The sequence below is a fragment of the Simochromis diagramma genome, unplaced genomic scaffold (assembly GCF_900408965.1).
Source record: "Simochromis diagramma unplaced genomic scaffold, fSimDia1.1 OVJJ01000320.1, whole genome shotgun sequence".
NCBI classification, from domain to species: domain Eukaryota; kingdom Metazoa; phylum Chordata; class Actinopteri; order Cichliformes; family Cichlidae; genus Simochromis; species Simochromis diagramma.
This window is the reverse complement of record NW_024386773.1, coordinates 1,969,188-1,990,933: the sequence shown is the minus strand read 5'-3', so window position 1 is coordinate 1,990,933 and position 21,746 is coordinate 1,969,188. Positions and strand designations below refer to the sequence as shown.

The 21,746-nt window shown below is 37.4% G+C and overlaps 1 protein-coding gene across 3 annotated transcripts; it reads right to left on the bottom strand.

The window, feature by feature from the left end:
• Window positions 1-322: 322 nt before the first annotated feature.
• Window positions 323-20,881, bottom strand: LOC120715672 (sodium- and chloride-dependent GABA transporter 2-like). Of its 3 annotated transcripts, none has more exons than XM_040002771.1 (15): window positions 20,762-20,881; window positions 12,939-13,129; window positions 11,179-11,313; window positions 10,223-10,363; window positions 8,447-8,534; window positions 8,216-8,348; window positions 6,795-6,929; window positions 6,378-6,481; window positions 4,995-5,119; window positions 4,582-4,694; window positions 4,185-4,322; window positions 3,987-4,089; window positions 3,801-3,901; window positions 2,822-2,992; window positions 323-2,738 (listed from the first exon to the last, which is right to left on the bottom strand). In XM_040002771.1, exons 2-15 carry the CDS (start codon window positions 13,123-13,125, stop codon window positions 2,628-2,630), a joined length of 1,785 nt encoding a protein of 594 aa, XP_039858705.1. In that variant the 5' UTR covers window positions 13,126-13,129; window positions 20,762-20,881; the 3' UTR covers window positions 323-2,627. The 3 variants fall into 3 exon arrangements, with proteins under 3 accessions (XP_039858705.1, XP_039858699.1, XP_039858695.1); XM_040002765.1 differs by lacking the exon at window positions 20,762-20,881 and adding an exon at window positions 17,607-17,906; XM_040002761.1 differs by lacking the exon at window positions 20,762-20,881 and adding an exon at window positions 17,631-17,905.
• Window positions 20,882-21,746: the final 865 nt, after the last annotated feature.

Sequence of the window (21,746 nt, the reverse complement as noted above, 5' to 3'; positions counted from 1 at the left end):
GACACTGTTCCTGGTTCCAAGGTCAAGTATGACGCCAGATTTTAGACAGCGTGGATGAAAAAGTGGATGTCCTTTACATGTTCAAAATGAAAAAAGGAATGTTTAAAGAGAAAAGAAAAGAGTTGTATAAAATAAATCTATTATTACATATCTGCAAGACTGAACAATTCAGGTGAAGAATTAAAGGGCACCTTGTTTTCTTAAAAGCATTAGCAGAAAATTAAAATGTTCTCATGTCATTCAAGGGCACAGAAAAACTGCCATTTTTACTTTTTCAGACTCTCCTCTGGATCTGTGTAGTGACAATCAAAAGGCAAAACAGTTGTGAATTTATTAAGATTTTATTAAGTCTGTCTGCAAATGATGATTTTACCACAGTCACCTCACTGGTCATTGCTGCAGTAAATCCTAAGGAATGATTCTAATGTCAGTTTAACCAAATAGTAATAGGAAGACATGAGGAAATACATAAATAATATTTATCATATTAACATATGATTATCTCATTATAGATCATATTTAAAGAATGGCACGTTGTTTAATAAAATCATTCAATTAACATTTACAAACCAAAGCTTTGATTCAGTTCATCATACCAACACTTCAAAAAAAAAAAAAGAAAGCAAACCTTTTTGTTCCTTTTGTATCTAGTGGCAACAGTGGATTATAAAAAAAATTACAGTGTAAATGTCAATATGATTTTTCACATGAAAAAATGTGTTATTACAAAATTTGCACAGTGCAGAGGTGTGATTCAAAAGTTCAGAAAACCTTCTTTTTAAAGAAAGAAAGAAAAAACAATAAAAACAACAAAGAAAAAACCAACAACATAAAAGATTTCAAGCTGGCCTCTGACCAATCCTTAGGATCACCATTCAGGGTCGCCACTGCTTTGATTTTTAAAGGCCAGTTCCCAGAACCTTTAGATCACACTCCACATGTTATACATAAAAATGTTGCCACAACTCTCAATGACATATGATACAAAATATTAAAAATATAAATTTGGACACTCGATAAGGAAGGTTTCTGAAAAGAAAAAAAAGTTGAAAATACAGCAGAAAAATGTATTTTATAATCAATATTACCATATTGAGTTTTCCTTGGTTCTAACAGGTTTATAATACATAACGCAGTTATCGTAATGCTGCATTTGCTGCCTACATGAAAAACCCATATACAATATTTACAGTATCAGTACTTTGTAGAGGTCACAAACACTTCTGTATTGGGACAGCCAGATGGCTCAGATAAACACAGTGTTCAGGGTTTCAATTGATTGGATGCTTATTGCTTGACAAACTCCCTTCTGTCATTGTTTTTTAGTTACAGTTTACACCATCTGTATAATTCATACTGGCCTTAAAGTAACTAAGGTGTTACATCTGTAAGGGTTTGTCAAGTAACTGTCAGTATTATTTTACTCAAAAGAGTTCTACAGCCTGAGGCCTTGACCACAAAATGTAATACTACAATGTAAGAGACAAAAACACTTGGTGTACAGAAACCTTTCTTCTTAATAAGTGCTCATTACAAAAGGATGAATGTTTGCAAAATGGTGTTGCTTGAAACCATAACAGGCAATAGTCCCAAAAAGACTTTGATTTAAACATGAGGCACATTTGTGTAGGTGTAAATACCCTGTGCTGTCTTTTATATAAAAGAAGAAGGATTTTCATAATAAATACACCATTATTTTTTCCATGATTGTAAATGCAACATTTTAATGTGACAGAATTAATCAGGCATCAACTTCTCTCCCTTCTCCAACTATGGCATCAGAAACAGTCTACCGTATGCTAAAGGTACGTAAAATTTTTCACCACATGACAAATTTCCCAGCGATTCATCACATGAATATCATGTTAAGTATTCCACTAATAGCTCTGATATAAATTGTGATTAACAATAGTGCAAGTATCATAAAGATGTACGAATAGCTGGGGTTTAAAAAAGAGCTTTGTAATCAGACACAGTGAAAGCAGATAGCTCAATATACTCAGATGAAGGTAAACCTGAAAAAAATATGCTTCTTACTAATGAACTTTGGATGAGGAGCAATTTAAAATGTCAAATAATATGCTCAGTGCAAATGGCCACGAGAGAAATTTCAGAACTAGTCCTTGCTGTAGAGATGGGTTATCAGAACAAACATGAACAAGACAATCGTCAGAAGCAATAATATAGAAAATGAAATCATGGCCTAAACCATTTTCTTTAAGCAATCTCCACATCCTCTCTGGTTCCATATTCTTATTTCTGACGTTTCTGTGGTTTCCTCTTCTGGTTTTGGACTGGAAATCAGATGATGAAGATGCCATCCCAAACTCAGGGAAACTACACATTTGTGCTCAGACTGTCTTTACGCAGTTTTTTTTTACAATCACCTCTTGTTTGTGTGAATTCATTCAGGTTGTAGTTTTTGGTTGAATTAATCTCACTGGTTTATCTAGCCAGTTAGATGGGGACACAAAATAAATATCAGTGTTTTAAGGGGTTAAATTCCAAACAGACTGGAATGATGCAGCGCTACAGAGGATTGAGCCACTGGATTTAATGTTAGATTTTCCTTATAACTGTGTTAATTGTAAAATACATCTGAGTTTGCTTCACTTTTCATGTTTATTCTAGAACACTGTGTTATCGAAGGATGATGGCAAGTTAAGCAGTTCAAGAGCCTTTTTCTCTGATTTGGTCAGAGGGAGGTCTTCAGCTGGAGTACATAAGATGGAGAACCTCTAACAAAGAAGAATATTGGTTTTAATAAAAGATGAACCGAAACAGTTTTTTGGAAATTTATATTCATACACAAATAGCTCACCTGTCGCAGTGTACCAGGAGTGGTGCTCAGATTGTACAGCATCCAGAAGGGAACCATGAGCGTAGAGGAGAGTGTAAACCACCAGCCTAGAGCATAACCCCACCATGGATACTCTAGTGTGTTGTTGAACTTCAGTGGAGTGTATTTGACCAAGGAGAAAATAAACGTTCCCTGAAAATTACAATGGAAGAGGTAAATATGGAATAAATTACATACTACGTGGGGAATGGAAACCCATCTCATGAGGCTCCTAGTCCACAGTTTTTCTGCTTATGTTAACGCCAGTGGTGGCTCAGAGCTCTATGAGTCAGCAGAGAGTCAGCAGAGTGTTGGAGACTTTTACACACTATGCACCTCAGCAGTCAGCAACCTTGCTCTGTAACTTCATGTGGTCTGACGCCATCAGTTGCTGTGGTGCTTAACCTAACAATTTTCCAAAAGTAACACTTAGTCATGGAATATCTAGGAAGGAAGAAATTTCATGAATTTCATGACGTGTTGCAAAGGTGGGACCCTATGACATTACCATGCTCAAATTCAGTAAGCTCTTCCCATTCATTCACAAATAATGGGAGACTGCATGGCTAGCTGCACACCCAAAACTGTTGGCTAGTAAATGCTAAAATGATACTTCCCCATCAAGGATTTTTGTCTTAGTTCATTACTAAAAATAACCAAATAATGTGATTTTACTTTGATGAATTATAAATGCTGGAACACATACTGACATTTTTTACTTTCAGATGGAGAGTTTTTTTCACCAGCTCACAGAATTAATCCTAACTTAAGTAATGAAGTCAGTCAGAGTTAATAACATATTGCACTAACAGCTACCATTTAAGTCAGCAAAACTGATGATCACCTACTAGATAAGAGAGTTTGTCTCGATTAATAATGTCTGTCTGACATTACTGACATGTGCTGTGCAAGAATGGGCGGGAAGGGCTGCAGAGCATTACTAACTTTTGCTGCAACTCACCGTGCAAATTACTGGAGTGACATATTTCAAACAGTACTTTATTAGGGGTAAAGGCTTGTATCCAATCATGTCCTCTAAGTTGTCATAAAATCGATCTGCACCTGTGAAAAGATGGAAACACAGAGTTGAGGAAAAATTTGTTTCATTATGAAGACACTTTGATATTTCTGTAATTCATGAACTTACCATATACCCATCCAACACCTACAGACTGCAGTACGGCAATGAGAAGTAAAGTCATTCCACTGCAGGCATAGTAGTCAAACACCTGGAAGATGTATAGTCCACCCTGTGTGTGGAGCAGTTTCATTAGCTTTCGAGCTTTAGCATATAAAATAAATGCAGTTATTGTGACAAACATGTGACTTTTAAATTTGTTCTTACCTCTGTAACCATCACAAGGCCGATGAGGAAACTGACAACACTGACAGCAAGCAGCAAGAGTTTACGTCGGTGGCCGACGTGGAAGAAGGCTGGATTCATGTCGGAAATGGCTGTTGTGAGAGCTTCCAAACCCACAAACTGAAACACAAACCTCTAAGTTATATACTTACCATTAAAAATGCATAATTTTTGCTCAAGATTAAACTGTTTTAATCTGCATCTCAATAGAGAACCTGCGCCAGGCCTGAGCCAGATAACAATCATATTTAGTGGAACGTAAGTAAGTTTAAAATTGTTTTTAAAAAAATGTAAATTTCCATTTCAGTTTATTTCAGTTGTCCCTCCCCCTTCACCCCCCCACCAAAAAACCCCCAAAACAAAACAAAACAGAGCTTACCTCACTGTCCAGCCCCAGCAAGATGATCATAACGAAAAAAAATACTGCCCAGATCTGAGGAAAAGGCATCATGGCGACGGCTCGAGGATAGGCAATGAATGCCAAGCCAGGACCTGCAGAGAATAAGAGAATACAGTGGAAACGGAAGCCCAACCTGCTACTAACCAGTTATACCTAACAGAGGTCGGTGAGAGTATACACGCATATATTGATTGTAAGGTGTAAAGTGTAGCTGGCATTTATCCTCTTCTAAAAACAGATGAGAAACGCCATCCACTGCACATACAAAGACAAGCTTGTAACATTCTCCCATACGAACATGTAAATAATATTACATCCGTAAATGCTGTCAGGTCTAAATTGTTCATTGTAAAGCTCCTTGTGTCTTTTCACACTTTCTTTTATAAACTCACCTGACTCTGCCACTTTGGATATATCTGTGTTCTGCTCATATGCCATGAATCCAAGTGCAGAGAATATGGCAAAGCCAGCAACAAAGCTGGTCCCACTGTTCAGAAGGCACAAATACACACAATCCCTAAAATAAAAAGAGAACAAATTACATCAAATTATTTTGTATTAAAGTCAGTAAGGGTTTATAATAATAATAATAATAATAATAATAATGGATTGCATTTATATAGCGATTTTCGAGACCCTCAAAGCGCTTTACAATTCCACTATTCATTCATTCTCACATTCACACACTGGTGGAGGCAAGCTACAGCTGTAGCCACAGCTGCCCTGGGGCAGACTGACAGAAGCGAGGCTGCCATATCGCGCCATCGGCCCTGTCATGGTCCTGAGTCTGACAACTCAGTGTTTTGTGTTTCTTTATATTATTCTATGTTCTTAGTTTATTCTGTTATGTCTTTTGTTTAGGTTTGTTATGTGTTAGGGTTTTGTTTCATGCATGTCTGTGTTCCCTCTGTCTATCCATGGTGTCACTGTGTCTGCTCGTGAGTCTGTCTGTTAAGTTCAGTGTCTTGTCTGGTCCTCTGTGTCTGTTAGTTTCCTGTTTTATTCTGAAGGTCCTTGTCTCATGTGAGTGTGTTCAGGTTACGTTTCCCCTGTCTCGTCATCTGTGATTTCTCCCAGGTGTGTTCCCCTCCTGTCTCCCATCCCTTGATTACTGCTGTGTGTATTTAAGCCCTGTGTCTTCTCCCACATGTTGCTGGTTCATCTGTGTTAATTCCCTGTGTTTCTATGTTTCTTCCAGCTCTCCAGTTAGCGCTTCAGGTTAGTTTTTTTTCCAGTTTAGTTTCCTCCGCTCCTCTGCCGTTTCTGTTTGTATCTCCACCTTCTCAATAAAAACTCCCCTGTATCTCAGCTGCCTGCATCTTGGGTCCTCATTAAATTCCACACGGCTCATCCTGCAAGCCTTGATAGGCCCCTCTGGCCAACACCAGTAGGCGATAGGTGAAGTGTCTTGCCCAAGGACACAACGACCAAGACAGACAGAGCAGGGGATCGAACTGGCAACCTTCTGGTTACAAGATGAGCTTCCCAATCCCCTGAACCACGGTTTGCATGTTTCTTGCCTAACTGTGACACACAACCTGTTTTTTCCATATCAGTAGCTCATGGCATGACACATGACTCAAGGGAGATATTTTTGGATAATGGTAAATAGAAGAAGAAAGTTATTAGTGTTAGTAAAAAGCATTAAAGAAACCTGCTTTTTCCAGTTTTGTCATAATGATTTTATATGTTTTATGTTACATTCTTCTTCTTTCATTAAAACTGTGATATTTTGTGATATTCTTACATTAAAAAACAAAAAACATTTTACTTACTTGTAGCAGTCATTGTTGTACTTATTATAGCTGCCAAGTGCAATTAGACACCCAATGCAAATAGCATAGGAATAAAATATTTGTGTGCCAGCATCCATCCACACCTGCAAAAGAAAAAAAGGTCATTTCCCCACCCCTACATTCAATTACATGAGAATTTGTTTTTTATTGTGTGTGTGTGTGTGTGTGTTGGACTGCACATAGTGCATCTGTACAGAACATTTGCTAATGTTTTACCCTATGTGACATCAGCAAAGCAATCATCTGCAAATGCACTGAAAGTTTTAACACAGTCTAACACACATAAGTAACCCATCACTGTTTGTAAGAAGTTTGATGATGCAACATGGTTATGCAGGAGTTAAAGAGTATAACCACATTTTATTTAGAGTGGGAAGTCATGAATGGTGTTTGTACCTGGGGATCAGCGAGACGGGATGGATCTGGGTACAGGTAAAACTTGATCCCATCTATGGCCCCAGGCAACGTGAGTCCACGAACAAGCAACACCACCAGCATCACATATGGAAATGTGGCAGTAAAATAAACTACCTGCAGAGGAGGAATGATGTGGCCAAGTTATGAACATTCACTGCCGATATTATGTAATCACACTCCCTCTGTGCTTCAGAACATACACCGAACACTGCTTAACCTCACATTGAAGCTTTAGTTTCACACAGTGTATCTCAAACTAAACACATGCTGCTGATTTTTTCTTTATTCTTGCCACCCAGGGAAAACTGCAGTTCACTACTCCTTAAGTCCAACGCACAATTTAAATTTTCAAGAAAGCAAATTGCAGCTTTAGATTAAAGAAAATCTTTCTGACAGCTTCTTTTGCCTTTTTAATGCTGGCACAACACTGTCTGCACATTACCTTGTTCAAAATACTAAATCTTGCAGGATTTGCAGCTCTCAGCAAGTAACGTCATGTTCACCATTTATTTAGTTGGCATGCTAACAGTTAATCAACAAATACAGAGTACATCTGCAGATGAAGAGGATCAAAAGAAGATCAGAAAACTGATTACAGTTCAACTTCATATCATGAAATTCACTGCTATCTGGCATAGATACTACTATCAAATCAGGTCTAAGTGCAACACTCCCATTTATTTTTAAATGGGGTAATCAAATTTAATTAGTAAGTATGTTTCAATGATTACATACCTTATATAACCATTTTAGCATAAAATCCAGCATATAGCTGTGTAAATCTTTCTGCTTTAGTGGTACAAAGAGTGCAACAAGTTGAAAGAGGAAGTTTTTATTGATATCACAGGTCCACAACTTTGTATTCTGCTTTTGTATTTATTAAAAATAAACACCGTCATTGTTGCATAAAATACAATCTCTTATCTGCCCTGCCCTGGTGTGCGTATGTAGCTCATGTCCACCCTCAATAAATATATAAACAGTGACGATCAATGAATGGGAAGGAAAGGGGACAAAGGATAAAGCCAGGGAAGCAAAGATGATTACTAAGAAACATGTTTGTGGCATGTTCTTCATGATATTTCAGAAAGATACTTCATCTCCATCTATTTTAACCTGGCCTGCTGCTGGTTGTACCTTTAATTTAAGTGCAGTGGGAACAAAAGTTTGGGCTTAGCTTGATATCTTTGAATCATAAAGGACTGTAATAATGTTGGCTCATATTTATGGTTAGCCTTAAACTGTGTACAATCACATCCTGTCTCTAATAGGTAATTAAACTATAAAGACAGAGGCATGTTTGGTGTGTAACATATTACTGTGTTTTTAGGCACTAGCAGATTCTGTTATTTGTTACACTGTGTACCAGAAGGAAAAAAAGTATTAAGCCCATGTCTTACCTTCCCAGTAGACTTGACACCTTTCCACACACAAAAGTAACAGATGATCCAGGACAACAAAAGGCACAAAGCCAACTCCCATCGAATATTGCCCAACTCATTGATGCTTCCAGTTATATTCAAAACTCTTCGCCTGCAGTTGACAGTTAGTGATGGTCATAACTCACAAATGCCGATTCACTTGTCCAAATAATGCCTTAAAAGTTTTTGGATTTTGGAAAAGTTACTCACTCCCAAAACTCTCTCACTGGTGAAGTTGCATTTTCATGTATAGTCATGTTGAAATAATCAGCCTTTCTGTCAAATTCCACACAGGTTTCTGAGAAATGTCAACAAGTGATTTAAAGCACAAACAAAGAAAGGTCAAATAACACATCTTGTCAAAGCCTTGGTCTGTGTTAACAAAGATCTTCAGTTACATTTTGGTATTTTTTTTTCTTTTTTATTCTTACATATAAGCTGTGCTAGTGTTCTACTGATTTTTATTACATAAGCTTTTCTATTCACATAACAAATTGGTTCTTCATTTGTAGTTTGCTATATTAAATAAAACATGTGTGACTACAGAAGGTGTTTTCTACTTTATGTTTGCTGAAGGAGGGGGTGGAGGGATTATTTCAGTGTCTCCACCAATTACATAAAAAAAACAATAAATAATAAAAAGACAGTGATCTAAGTTTGTGTGACTGCATTAGATTGCTGACTGTTGTTTATTTGTGTGCGTGTGTGATTGTTGTTTGCTGGCTTTAGTATTCTGTCCCCCTGAGAGGGAAACTCACTTGCGTGAAGTGCTGAATAAAGCCACAAGGTGGTGCCTCTTTCATTTTACTGGGTTGGAAGAGAAGGTTGAGAGTTTTACTCAGGCACCAAGTGGTGCTGCAAGCATTCCCACTAAATCAATGGCAATGACCAGTAGTTGACTTGACTATGGCCAACTGGAAAGTGCTGTGGTGAGTAAAGACTTTGTTGGTGTTGCCATAAAATTGTTATCAGTTTGCTGGTGTACACCAAGTAAGGCTTTTCAGTGGTTCTCATAACTAGATTTTAAGTAAGCATACACCTATTTTTTTTAATTTAATAAGAATATTTATATGTGGCATCCCATGACAGTACCATTCATAGGATGCCACATTCAGTGAGCTCTTTGGAACCACCCATTCTTTCACAAATGTTGTAAGGGCAGGCGGCATGGCTAGGTGTAGCCCAATACTTTTGTCCATATAGTGCATGTAGCAGCCAGCTACATGGTAAAAAGATACTTCCGAATAAAACGTTTTTTCCTGAGGAGGTTTGGATCTCTGCAGTTACTGAGTCAGCAGAGTGTTGGTGACTTTTACACCCTAAAAGCCTCCATACTCGATGGCCCTGCTCTGTAACTTTACGTGGATGAGCTGCTCTGTTTCCCAAACATTTCCACTTTCCAATAATTCCACTTATAGTTGTCTGTGGAATACCTACATGAGAAGAAGCGGCACTTGGTACACTGGTGTTATGTTATGACACTCAGTGAGCTCTTTAGAATGTTCCATTCTTTCAAAAATTATTTGCAAAGACAGACTGCATAATTAGGTGCTTGATTTTATACACCTGTGGCAATGGGACTGAAAACTGAAGTGTGGCCTGCAATTTTTTTTTATCCATATACTGTATAAAGCAATGTAAAATTGTCAGTGCTAAAATACACTTAAATTTTTCAACTGCTATTATTAATAAATGTCAGCATGAGTGAAGAATACTGAGTGCTAGTCCTTCATAAGATAAAATGTTTCCAGCCTTTGCTCTATAGACACAAAAAACCCTCAGTGCCAACATTGTGCCAGAATCGAATAAAACCCTCAAACAGCCAATGTTATGACATTAAAAGCAACCTAACATGTAAAAAATGGAAACCAGCTAGTATCATGATGAGTCCCCCAAAGCTTGTTAAAATGCAGTGAGTCATAATTGCTCTCATGATGTTTAGCTACTTCTTTGTTTTTGCATTTCTAATCACATAGTGGGACTTACCAGTGTTCCAGCTGTTTTTGCAGCTTGCCCAGGGAAGCTCAGAATTGAAAGAGGAGAAGAGATATAGGAATGCCCAGGCTAATATGATAATGTAATAAATGCTGGAGTATAAAACAACCACTTCACTGCAATAACCAAGGCCTGAAAAACAACAAAAAGGGAACAAATTAAACACTTAAAAGGAGGCAAAATCACATACATATAGAATAATTAAAGAAACGCACTGTGTCCAGTATGTTAATATAAATACTTGTTAACAACCCAACGCACTTTGAAAAATAAATACATATTTAAATGATGGCATATATTTAAATTACATAAACGAGGTTTTGTGCCAAAGTAAATGTAGTGCAGTGCACAATTGTAGAGGGGAAACACAGACAACAAGTAAGAAAGGAGCTAATAGTATACAAGTCCCCTGGCTGGCAATCAAAGAAGAGGTAATGTTCAACCAGTGTAAGTAATGTGAAAGATGAAACCCCTGATGCAGATCTGCGAGTTTCTTAAAAAAGCTTTTGTCTTTCCAATAATCAGAAAAGGAGCTTTGTTAAACTTTAAAGTTTAAGTTTGTTACACAACTGTTGCATAAGTGTCAGACTCAAAACTCAGGTTTCCTGGAATACAGCATCTGATCGTTTACAGTATAATGTTCTAGGGGGAAAATAGTTTTGTAAGAAAATGAGGAATTATAATAAAAATTCATAATTTCTCATCAAATGCTACAACAGCAGGAAAATGTGAGTAAAATGTGCAGTTTGTGATTAAAATATGCATTTAAAAACATACTAATATTTTCCACAGGTTTTCTATTTATAATTAGATTCAGCTTCATTAATTAATTAAAGACCTTGTCATAGCTTGTTAGCATACAGTATGATCTTAACTTGTGTTTTCTTCTTTATTGGTAGTCTGATAAATGAAAACTTCCAAAAAAAATTTAAGAGAGAGATTTTTACCTTCAAAAAGGGGGCAAATTTTCTTCCAGCAGGTAATCCCTCCCTGCTTCGTGTACTGGCCAAGAGACGTCTCCAGCAGAAACAAGGGTATGCCGCAGGCGAAGAGGAAGAGTATATACGGGATGAAGAACACCCCTGGACAAAATCCAAAGTTGCACCACATAAGTTGTTTGTATTGATCGATTCAACTGTTTTATTAATCCAGGGTTATCACACTGACACAGGTCAATCCCGGGGGAGATCAACACTGGCTTACTTTGCATCTAATCTCTAAATAAGATAGACATTGTTTTAGTTCATTTTAAAAAAGACCTTTCTTTTAAAACTTAATTTGTGTTTTGTTACTTTCTGAAATATTTTTCTTCCAAATGTAATTATTTTTGGAAATCCAAAAATACTCCAGGCTTTGTCTCGCTGTGTGGAGTTTGCATGTTCTGTTTGTGCCTGGGTGCCAGAGGGAAAACTTTGCCCTCTGGGTAATCTGGCTTCCACCAACAGTCCAAAGACATGCTTGTTAGGTTAATTGGTGACTAGTGTGAATGTGAGCATGAATGGTTGTCTCTTTGTGTTAGCCCTGTGATAATCTGGCAGCATGTGCGGGATGCATTCTGCCTCTCTCTCAGTGACAGCTGGGATAGACTCCAGACTCCCTACAACCCTGAATTGGATAAAGAGTTAAGAAACTGGATGGATTCACTTGATTATCTTTTCCTAACTATGATGTAAATTCCTTTAAAACGATCTTTCTCTGCCACTCTACACAAATGTCAAACTGACAGGATTTTTAAACAAATGCAGCTAAGATAGAATTAAAAATGAAAAACAGATTAAAGTAACTGTGTCGATTATGTTCCTTTGAGTTCTTTTAAATTGATATATTTTGAACTAAAATATAAAATTTGGCTTAGTTATACAGAAATAAACAAAAGGGAAGCTGACACAGAAATGCAGTTCCTCCAAATTTATTTTTAAAAGGCCCAAAGGAAACATTAACAGCCTAATATAAACAGTGGTTCTGGGCTCTGTAGTTAAGTTCATGTAATCAGCTAATTAACATTAACATTAAAAAATATGTATAATTATGGGGATGGCTGCTGAACTATCACTTAGTTATGCTGCTATAGAATCAGGATGCTGGGCGAGTGAGCAAGTTTATCTTCTCTCTTCTATAGTTTGTGTTTTGTTCTGCCTCGTTAAGCCCTTTTTTTCTTTTCTCTTTACCATCACCCCAAACCGCCTGAGGCCAATGGATGCCCCTCCCCGAGTTTGGTTCTGCTGGTTTCTTCCTGTTAAAATGGAGTTCCTTCCCACTGCCACCTAATGCTTACTTCACAGGGTGGTCCCCTGTGGTGTTTTCTCTCTAACATTGTAAGGTCTTCACCTTAAAAGTTCCCTGAGGTGAATGTTTTGTGATTTGTTGCAACATAAATCAAACTGAATTGAAAAAAGCTGAATTCAACTGAAAGTTGTACTGAAAGAGATTCTGAGAATGTGTTTAATTTAACCCTTTTAACCATTAAGTATAAATACATACAGTTCAGTACAATGCATCTTGCTGATAAAGTCTATCACCCATTGTTAGAGATAGCTTATAACTTATGGGGTCTTTAAGGAAGCTCCAGACTTCAAAACAGCTTTCTGCAAACCAGTGATCCCAAGTTCATTATTTGGAGACGGTAAAACTGGAAAAGAGGAGCTAAATAGGTAGACAGCCACAGCACAATATAGTGTCTACATTTGTTCACTATTTTGATACTCACCTCCTCCATTTTTGTAGCATAGGTAAGGAAACCGCCACACATTTCCCAGCCCTATGATCTGCCCAGCAACAGCCAAGAGGAACTCAATTTTGCTAGACCACTGTCCTCTCGTATGGGTGCTGGGTTCAGGTTCGGCTGTGCCCTTATCCAGCTTGAAGTTGTCATCTGGATCATGGGGCTTTTCCATTATCCTTTAACAAGAAGGGAAGAAAGCCCATTTAGGTACATTTGATTACATTTTTGACCAAAACAGATGATTTGGAAGGCGCAAAATTTGATATTCCAGAGACCATCTGGTTATCTGCACACATCAGTGCCAAGTAAGCCACACAATAACAAAATCACCAATCACTTCAGGAATAGTGATGTGAGTTAATTACAGGACATTAGCGTTCATTATCAGCACAATGCCAGCAGTCTTGCTGCATTAGGTCAGAAAAGGGTCGGTGCAGCTTGGTATGAGAATAAATCTTTTCATCAATGTTGCTTTTGTGTGGCTGGCTAGGATTTGATGTGGGAGTGAAGCAGACAGACTGGAAACTATGTGTGCTACGACAGTAGTAAGAAGGTTCAAATGCTGAGATGCTAAAAAACAGCTTTTCTAAAGTATTTTATGGATCATTTAATGAGCCAACCAAGAGAAAAAAACTAACACTAGATGCTGGAGTATGGCAATTACAGTATGTGTTGCTTTTATGTGGCAGGTAAACACTAGAATAGCAAAAGAAAAGCTTTATAGTCTTTAAAGCTTGTGTACAGGAAAGCTTGTCTAATCACTATGGATACTAAAACCTAATCTTCCTGGCTAATGCCAACATTGTTATTTTTGAGTAAAAAAATGTGTGATAAATGGATATGTCCATAATTATTATGAAATGTAAATAAAATCGTTTTTTTTTTCATATTGTGCTCACAGTCATGTATATTCTGATAAAAACTGTTGAATATTTTGCAGTCAGTTCTCTTAGATATGTCACAATATGGAAAATTCTAGATGACCTGAAATCAAGTTGAACTTCTTGCAGTGTAAGTGTTGGTTGTTCGGTATGGGTGTAAATGGTAAATGGCCTGCATTTGTATAGCGCTTTTCTAGTCCCTAAGGACCCCAAAGCGCTTCACACTACATTCAGTCATTCACCCATTCACACACACATTCACACACTGGCGATGGCAAGCTACATTGTAGCCACAGCTGCCCTGGGGCGCACTGACAGAGGCGAGGCTGCCGGACACTGGACACTGCCGGGTGTGGATGCAGTAGCTAGACAATTGTATATGAATGACACCTAGCTCTGACGTAATCTGAATTTACAGAATTGTAGTAACAGGCTTTTTAACTCGAAGGCTGTAAGGCTGAAACAGAACACGTGTGCCTTTCTGATCCTGTGCAGATTTTAGCATTGTGAGGACTGTGTGGCTGGTTTCACAGCTTTAGTTTGTTCTTTGTTGTCCAGATTAGTCGATGAGTTCAACTCGAAGCATTTTCTGAACACTTTGGTTTCTTTTTACTCAGAGAAGCCATGTGATCCTAAACGGATCCATATTTTGGTGTTGGGCTCTGAACTAAGGCATATATCAATGGGGGAAAAATTGCTCAGCTATCATATTAGAATTTTGCAAAATGTCTGATAAGTAAAAGCACAGGACTTTTCCTTTTTGATAAATTTCTAGTTTGGACCAGACTGAATGACCCTGAACGATGTCTTATTTATGCCATGGATAACCCAGCCCAGACTTCCCATGACATACTGAGAACTATCAAACTCTTTTCTTTTACTTCATATAAATGTTCAAATATGCTGCTACTGCATTAATGCTCCTTATATTTCTCATCTCTTTTCTCTCACTCCAATAGGTTGTGGCAGATTGCAGCCAATCATAGGTCTGGTTCAATTAACATTAATAAAAGATTATATAGCATTGACTATAAAATTATAACACGATATAAATTAATGGTTCGCATAACCTTTTTCTGTCTTCTTTTGCCTTCTCTGCAACATTTCTGTCTCCTTTGCGTGAGAAGAGACCGAGATAAAAGGAAGATAATACTACTCACGCCAACTTTAACTCCCTAACAAGTCTTAGCCTGTCTTATGATAATAGTTTTACTTAGTGATGGGATTAAACATTCAGTGGGACTAATTTATCAGTTAGTTTTGTTCCCTTAATTCTCTGTTCAGTTAGTGACGTCACTGCAAACTGCTGAAAACTAATGTTCTAACTTTATGTGGTCTTTGTTGGCACCGCCTTCTGACTGTTAGCTCAGCTGAGTCATAGTTCAGCAACGTTACCAAAGTGAAGTCATCGTGTGTGCTGTGATTATATTTTTATAGACCTGGACTTTAAAAACAACCTGGGTGGAAGTTACTCAGGGGGCTGACACTATTGCTTAAGAAGATTCAGGGCCAGTTTATCCACAGCATGTGTACAAATGCTTTCATCAACTATAAGGTGCAAATAAACATATCTTTATGTCTTTGAGAATAGTAAAATGCATGTTTTTGAAAGAACTTTATTTACTGTAAAAAAAAAAATCAAAGATAATAGAAAGTTTATAGTTTATAGAAAGGCTACAGTGTAGCCAGGCATAATATAATATTCACCTGATTCACTACTATACAGGGTGGGCCATTTATATGGATACACCGTAATAAAATGGGAATAGTTGGTGATATTAAAGTCCTGTTTGTGGCACATTAGTATATGTGAGGGGGCAAACTCCTCAAGATGGGTGGTGACCATGGTGGCCATTTAGGCCATTGTTTTTCTTGTGACATTACCAATAAGTTTGGTGTGTCACATGGCCCTCTTCCTATTGAAAAAACAAAAGTTGTATCCAAGATGGTCGATTCACGAGCTTAAATATAGATTGCACTGGTAGAATTTTAAGGTGTAATTTTATCTAAGGATAAATTAAGAATGATATTGCTCAGTTAAGTTGCAGTTTACATCAAGCACCTGCCAAAGTCATTCTCACAGAATAACACACGATTTTTTGCCTCCATCATCACGACAGGGGATGTTAAATCCAATCAGATTGGATTCAGTCTATTCTGATTTAATTGAACAAATTTTGTAAAGAATTTCCCATGAACTGTTTAGAAATTACAATTATTTTTAGACAGAGCCCCCCAGTTCAACAGACTCAAAATTAACTGGGCAAACTAACAAAATTATAAATATAGGGACTGTTTTTAATACTTGGATGAAAATCCTTTGGAGCCAGTGCTTGGATTAAGATTAGAACCAATGAACATCACTGAATGTTGTGTTTCTGCCAAGGTGTTTACTGCAGCTGCTTTCAGTTGCTTGTGGGTCTTCCTGTCTTTAGTTCTGTCTTCATCAACTGAAAGGCATGCCAGAACATGAGCTGCATCATTTTTAAACCGATAACATGGCCTGGCCTTTTATGTACTCTTAAAGTTAAACTTCGTTTCATACGTCCAAAGTCTAATCTGGTCATCTTGCTCAAGTGTTATCAGTACCTTATTTTAAACTCTGAATTTACATTCACTGAAAGCGTCACTTGATTGTAGACCTTGAGTATGATAGATTTATCTCCACAGTGTTATTGACTTAGCTACATGTTGCGAAGCTGTTTTTTCCTAACAATGGACAGAACAGAAAGGAGTCTGCCACAACTAACAAGATCCAAGTTGGAGACTGTGCAAAAATGCCCCAGAGACCGTCCAGTGCACAGTAGCAGAATTTAAGATGCAAGGATACAGTGAGAAAAAACAACCAAGTGGCTGAGAAAGTCTACAGGAACATCTGTGCCACATATGGATTAGAAGTCCCCAGTTTCTAAATAAATAACAGGGCTCAGACCCAGTGGGTCTTTGAGTTTCTGACAGACAAGCAGCTGTTGACAAACCAACCATATGCAGAATGATTGTTGACAAGAAACAGAACACCGCAGGTGTGATAGATGCAGCAATCCCAGATGACAGCAACATCAGAAAGAAGGAGAAAAATAAGTAAGTACCGGGGGCTGAAGAAACAACTAAAGTACATGGAACCACTTTGGTAACATCCAAAATGGTCCCAGTGGTAACAGGAGGGTTAGCAGCTGGAAAGGTGGCTGCAACAGATTCCAGACACACAAAAAGAACATAGTCCTAGGAACAGCTAGGGTACTTCACAGACCTCCCAGAGGATCTGAACTTCAAGACAGATACCAACTGCATATATACACATATTTAATACATACTGTCACTATACACATTGTACACTGACAACAGCAGTTTTGATTTTAGAAAAAAGAAAAAACTTATCATACCCTACATCACTACCTGCTGCAAACATTATCTAGAAGAAAAAACAATTTCATTATCTTTTACAGTTTTGTCCAAGTAACCCTTTCAGCGCTTATTATTATGCAAGCTGTTCCAATATTTGCGCAATAGTGGTGGGTGTATTTGGTAGCTTTTTGTAGCCATGATCACAGAGCAGCTGAGATGTTACGCTAAAGGGGAAATAACTAAACCTCGCTGCAGCGTAACCGGTAACCTTTGGCCTACATTATACAGCAACAAGCTCTAAGGCTTAACTGCAGCTATAAACACTAATTTGTTTACTGTAGGGGAAAGTACAACAGCAGAAGAGTCCACTCACACTCAAAACAAAGAAGAAGCATAAAGAAAAACTTCACATAACGTAAAGGAATACCTAGGGGAAAAAAAACTGTCTCACGTCTGCAGTAATTCTTTATGTTTCCATTCCGGGTTAACTCATCAGGAGCTTTCTGAGTCAAATACTAATGGTCCAGATCTTCCAGTCTCAACAAGACAAGTGCAATTCCCAGAAGTGACCGCAAGTGAGTCCATGAGTGGAGAAGTGACAGTGTGAGCGGTGACAATGATAGACAACCAAAAGGAACCACAGGGACAGAGAAAGGAGGGGCGGGTTGTTTCTGAATGACGAGGCGGAGACTGTTCCCTAGACCACATGGCCTCTCAGTAAAGGCAACTGGAGGCGGCTGGTTGGTTTGCATGTTAGCCATGCTAAGCTGCATAGGTGCCTCTGTTCGGATCATACGTCGTCGTCGTCAGTGAATGCACCAGCGCTCTGGTCGTGAAAGCGAGTTTGTTTCTCGGTGCCTCAGCGACACCATGAGGTCGATAGCATGAACAACAGGTGAAGCAAATCGCAAGATTTAAACCTTCCCTATTGCAGGGAGTATAAAGAAAGACAGGTTAGTTTTGATTGAGCGGCAGAAAAAAGTCAAACTTCACTCATAAGAAACGGAATTGTAATCATACAGGGTTTAATCATTAATTAAGTTTTCCTAAGAGGCCACGTGAAAAACGAACTGTTGTAAAGGGCCCCACTAGAAAGCTGAACTCACTTTTGCTCACTGTTAGATTATTGGTGCGGCCCTTCACAACAGTCACAGTTTCTCATTTGTGTCTCTGTGAAAGTTTACTTCCCACCCCAGATTTAATCACTATCAGTATCAGCTCCCAGCTCATTTTAGAGACATGCCAGGTTTTCTTATTGAGATGGGAGTTTTGTTCAAAATTCAGCCAAGTTTCAAGAATTGATTTTGCTTTTTGAAAATCTTTAGATATAGTTTTTATTTGGTTCAGTTTTCTTTTAGTTATTATAATTATTCTTATACCGGGGTGTGAGTCGAGGAAGTGCTTGGAATGATGAACCCGTTTCACTAAACTATAAACTGTTGATAAATAAAGGAAAATACTATGGAGGACCACAAGAGCCACGCGCATCGAAATAAAGAATTCTGTACTTAAATAATGAATTGTAGAATAAATTCTGCATTTGTAAATTCATGAAATACAAGGTGTTGAGTCACTCATCAAACCATTTAAGTACCATTCAATGCCCACTACTGAAGTGACCTTGGATACGGTGCAATGTTATTTTGGAAGACTAAAGCCAATAATTAAGAACAGCTTTTTAAACATTTTTTCTTTTAGCAGTGACCTCAAGTACATGTGAAAAAATTCAGTAAAACAGAAACCAGAGCCATCACATCCCGTTTAATCCGCGTTTAATGATTAGGAAACATGAAGTCAGTATCTGCTATTGTGTAGTATACACTCCTCTAGTCATTTTCTCCCGCTGCCCTTGTTTCTTGTTTTTTCTCAGGACACTTTCCACTAACCGGCCCTTTAGCTCCACAGCTGTCAGCTGTTCAGACTGCTGTGAAGTCAGGGCACAGCAACAGTCCCGAAACACACGATGCCTTTTGTCTTACTGACCTTTCTTTGATAATGAAAGGAGTGTTCATATTTATCTGCAGTGAATTAGTCACTGATTGTTTAGCTTATGTGTTAGGTGAGCACTTATATGCATAGTAGAGATGGACCGATCCGATATCACGTATCGGTATCAGTCCGATACTGACGTAAATTACTGAATAGGATATCTATACATAAGCTGTTGTTAGAATTTATTTAATATTACTTTCTACTCGAGGATCCTTTTCTATGCAGCTGACGGCTGGTAACTGTGCAGGGGCGGATCTAGCAAAGTTTAGCCAGGGGGCCCGATAGGGCATTAACAGTGAAAAGGGGGGCACAAAGACATACTTTTCTTTCTTATTCTCATTTAAAATGTCTAGCTTTTTAATAAATAATTATCTGAATCTTACACCCAAAGTTTTAATCTTATGTAAAATATATAGAAGTCCATTACTGTATATAGTAACTGTTAAGTCTAATATACCCTAGTAAGCTATAGTACTTTTTCCTTTGGGAAGGTACGATCTGTGAAGTCTGCAATTCTGTTGAAGAAACATGTTGAATCTATTTAATTATTCTTGAAAAATAATTTATTTTGTGCATTTTTTTTCCACATTGCATCAAATTAAAGTTGATTACGTCGATTAAGAATCATGAGGTGGAGGGTGGTTCCCTATTTATTTTTTTTGCTGGGAGTTTGCAACCCTATTAGTTAGGTTGCTTAATATTTCTGCTACGTACTCTTTAAAATACCAGAATAGGGAGGATGGAGTAGGTTTAAGTTTATTAGATTGATCAGTATTGCTGAACTATGAAATATTTTGGGTACAGTGTATTTTTTACATTCAGGTATAACAGAATAGCTTTAGTGTTGTTGTTTATTTAAACTTGAGCATTAACTTATACAAAATGCAGCAATATATTAAAAAAATAGTTTTATTGATTAAAAAATACACTATATCGGATTCATATCGGTATCGGCAGATATCCAAATTTATGATATCGGTATCGGTATTGGACATAAAAAAGTGGTATCGTGCCATCTCTAATACATAGTCCTGAAAAACTGGCCACATCTAAACTGTTAATTTAGTGCCTTTAGAACACATTTGGAGAGGTTTGAGTAAAAGCTATCTGAAGTAAAAACCCCAACAGTGACTGTTCTGAAACACAATACAAAAATGTTGTTTACCTGCGATCAACAGAATAAAAAAACATCAAACCTGTTGTTGTACATTAAGAAATAGTACCATATATGAACATCTAACTCCCAATAAATCAAATCACTCAAATCAAATTCTCAGCTTTTCATTACTATTTAAGTCCAGATCGAACAAAATTAATCCGAACTCAAGAATGTGAGTTTTCCTGAATGTGAGTTCTAACTGAAGCAGAACAACAATCATTTAACAGCTTTACATTTGTTAAGCAGTTATACTTTTATTCAAAATGTTTTAAAAAATTACATTCACTAGTTAAAATGATTTGCATAGTTTTGTGTTGACCACATCACGGGTTAAAGTTGGTTCAAGATGGTTAAAGCAGGTTAAAGTTATTCAGTTTTAGAAACATCAGAGCGGCAAGAGTTTCTAGGAAGTTTCTGGATCTTATACTCACAGTTTGTTGTCTTCTGAGGTCACTTGTGGAAATCCCGCTTTTTCAGTTTGAAACACACCTTGTCTCTTCAGACAGAACTAACGTTTTTCTGTGTGCCCCTGGCAGAAGAGCCTTTAATAACCACCCTAGATTTATTTTGGACAAATCATTGTTGGGGTTGTTAATGAATCATCATTGGCGACGTGTTTCAAAGTGAGGGCTACTTCAGTTCAAAGAAACACAGCTGTCTCCTGATTTAACAGGACCAGTCTCACTTTGATCAAGCTCTTGCACATAGGTATTTAATTTCACTTCATGTTTATCATGTTCAGTACATGTTATTTGTATTTAACACAAAAACACCTTTTGACCAAAATACAGCATGCAGGAGGCAGTAGGTTTCTGGAAAAAATCTTGATAGAGTAGCTAAAAGAAAATAATAGTGCACGATTCTCTTTAAAAGCAAATAATTTTTTTTTATTTTTGTTTTTTATAGTACTAAGGATAATGAATCCTTTATTCCTCAAATTTAAAAAATAGCTATATCATATATAGACCCAAGCTTGTTGTTGGACAGGTCATTTCTCATTAGAATTAAATGATTAAATTAAAAAGACAGTTTAGAAAAAACTAAAAATAGGCCTTAAGCTAAATCCTTTGCATACCCACTAATTTTAAGCTTTTCTTGGTATAAGTTAGCATTAATGCTGTGTTAAAAATTATATTTCACTATAGCACAAAAAACTTTACAGAGATAAAAATAAAAATGTACACTGAGTACAAAAAGATTTATACATCTGTGATCTGTTTAAAAATGCGTACTGATGTTTTCTGACACGTGCTTCACCACACTACAATGATGAAGACCATAGACTGCGACCTCTCTGTGACCTTCAACTGTCCTCACGTTGTGTGAGTGATGACTGTCTTTATGGCAGAAGTATTTTGTTGTTATTCTTTAACCAAAGCTCCTTCCCTTCTTTGGGAAACTTGGGGAGATTGTTTC

What these genes read in the sequence shown, in the direction of transcription:
- LOC120715672 (XM_040002771.1), bottom strand. Translation starts at nt 13,125, where the DNA reads ATGGAAAAGCCCCATGATCCAGATGACAACTTCAAGCTGGATAAGGGC. An exon ending in CCAGTGAGAGAGTTTTGGGA is followed by an intron (nt 8,349 to 8,446) that starts GTGAGTAACTTT and finishes TGTCAACTGCAG; the next exon opens with GCGAAGAGTTTTGAATATAA. An exon ending in CCCGTCTCGCTGATCCCCAG is followed by an intron (nt 6,482 to 6,794) that starts GTACAAACACCA and finishes TTTCTTTTGCAG; the next exon opens with GTGTGGATGGATGCTGGCAC.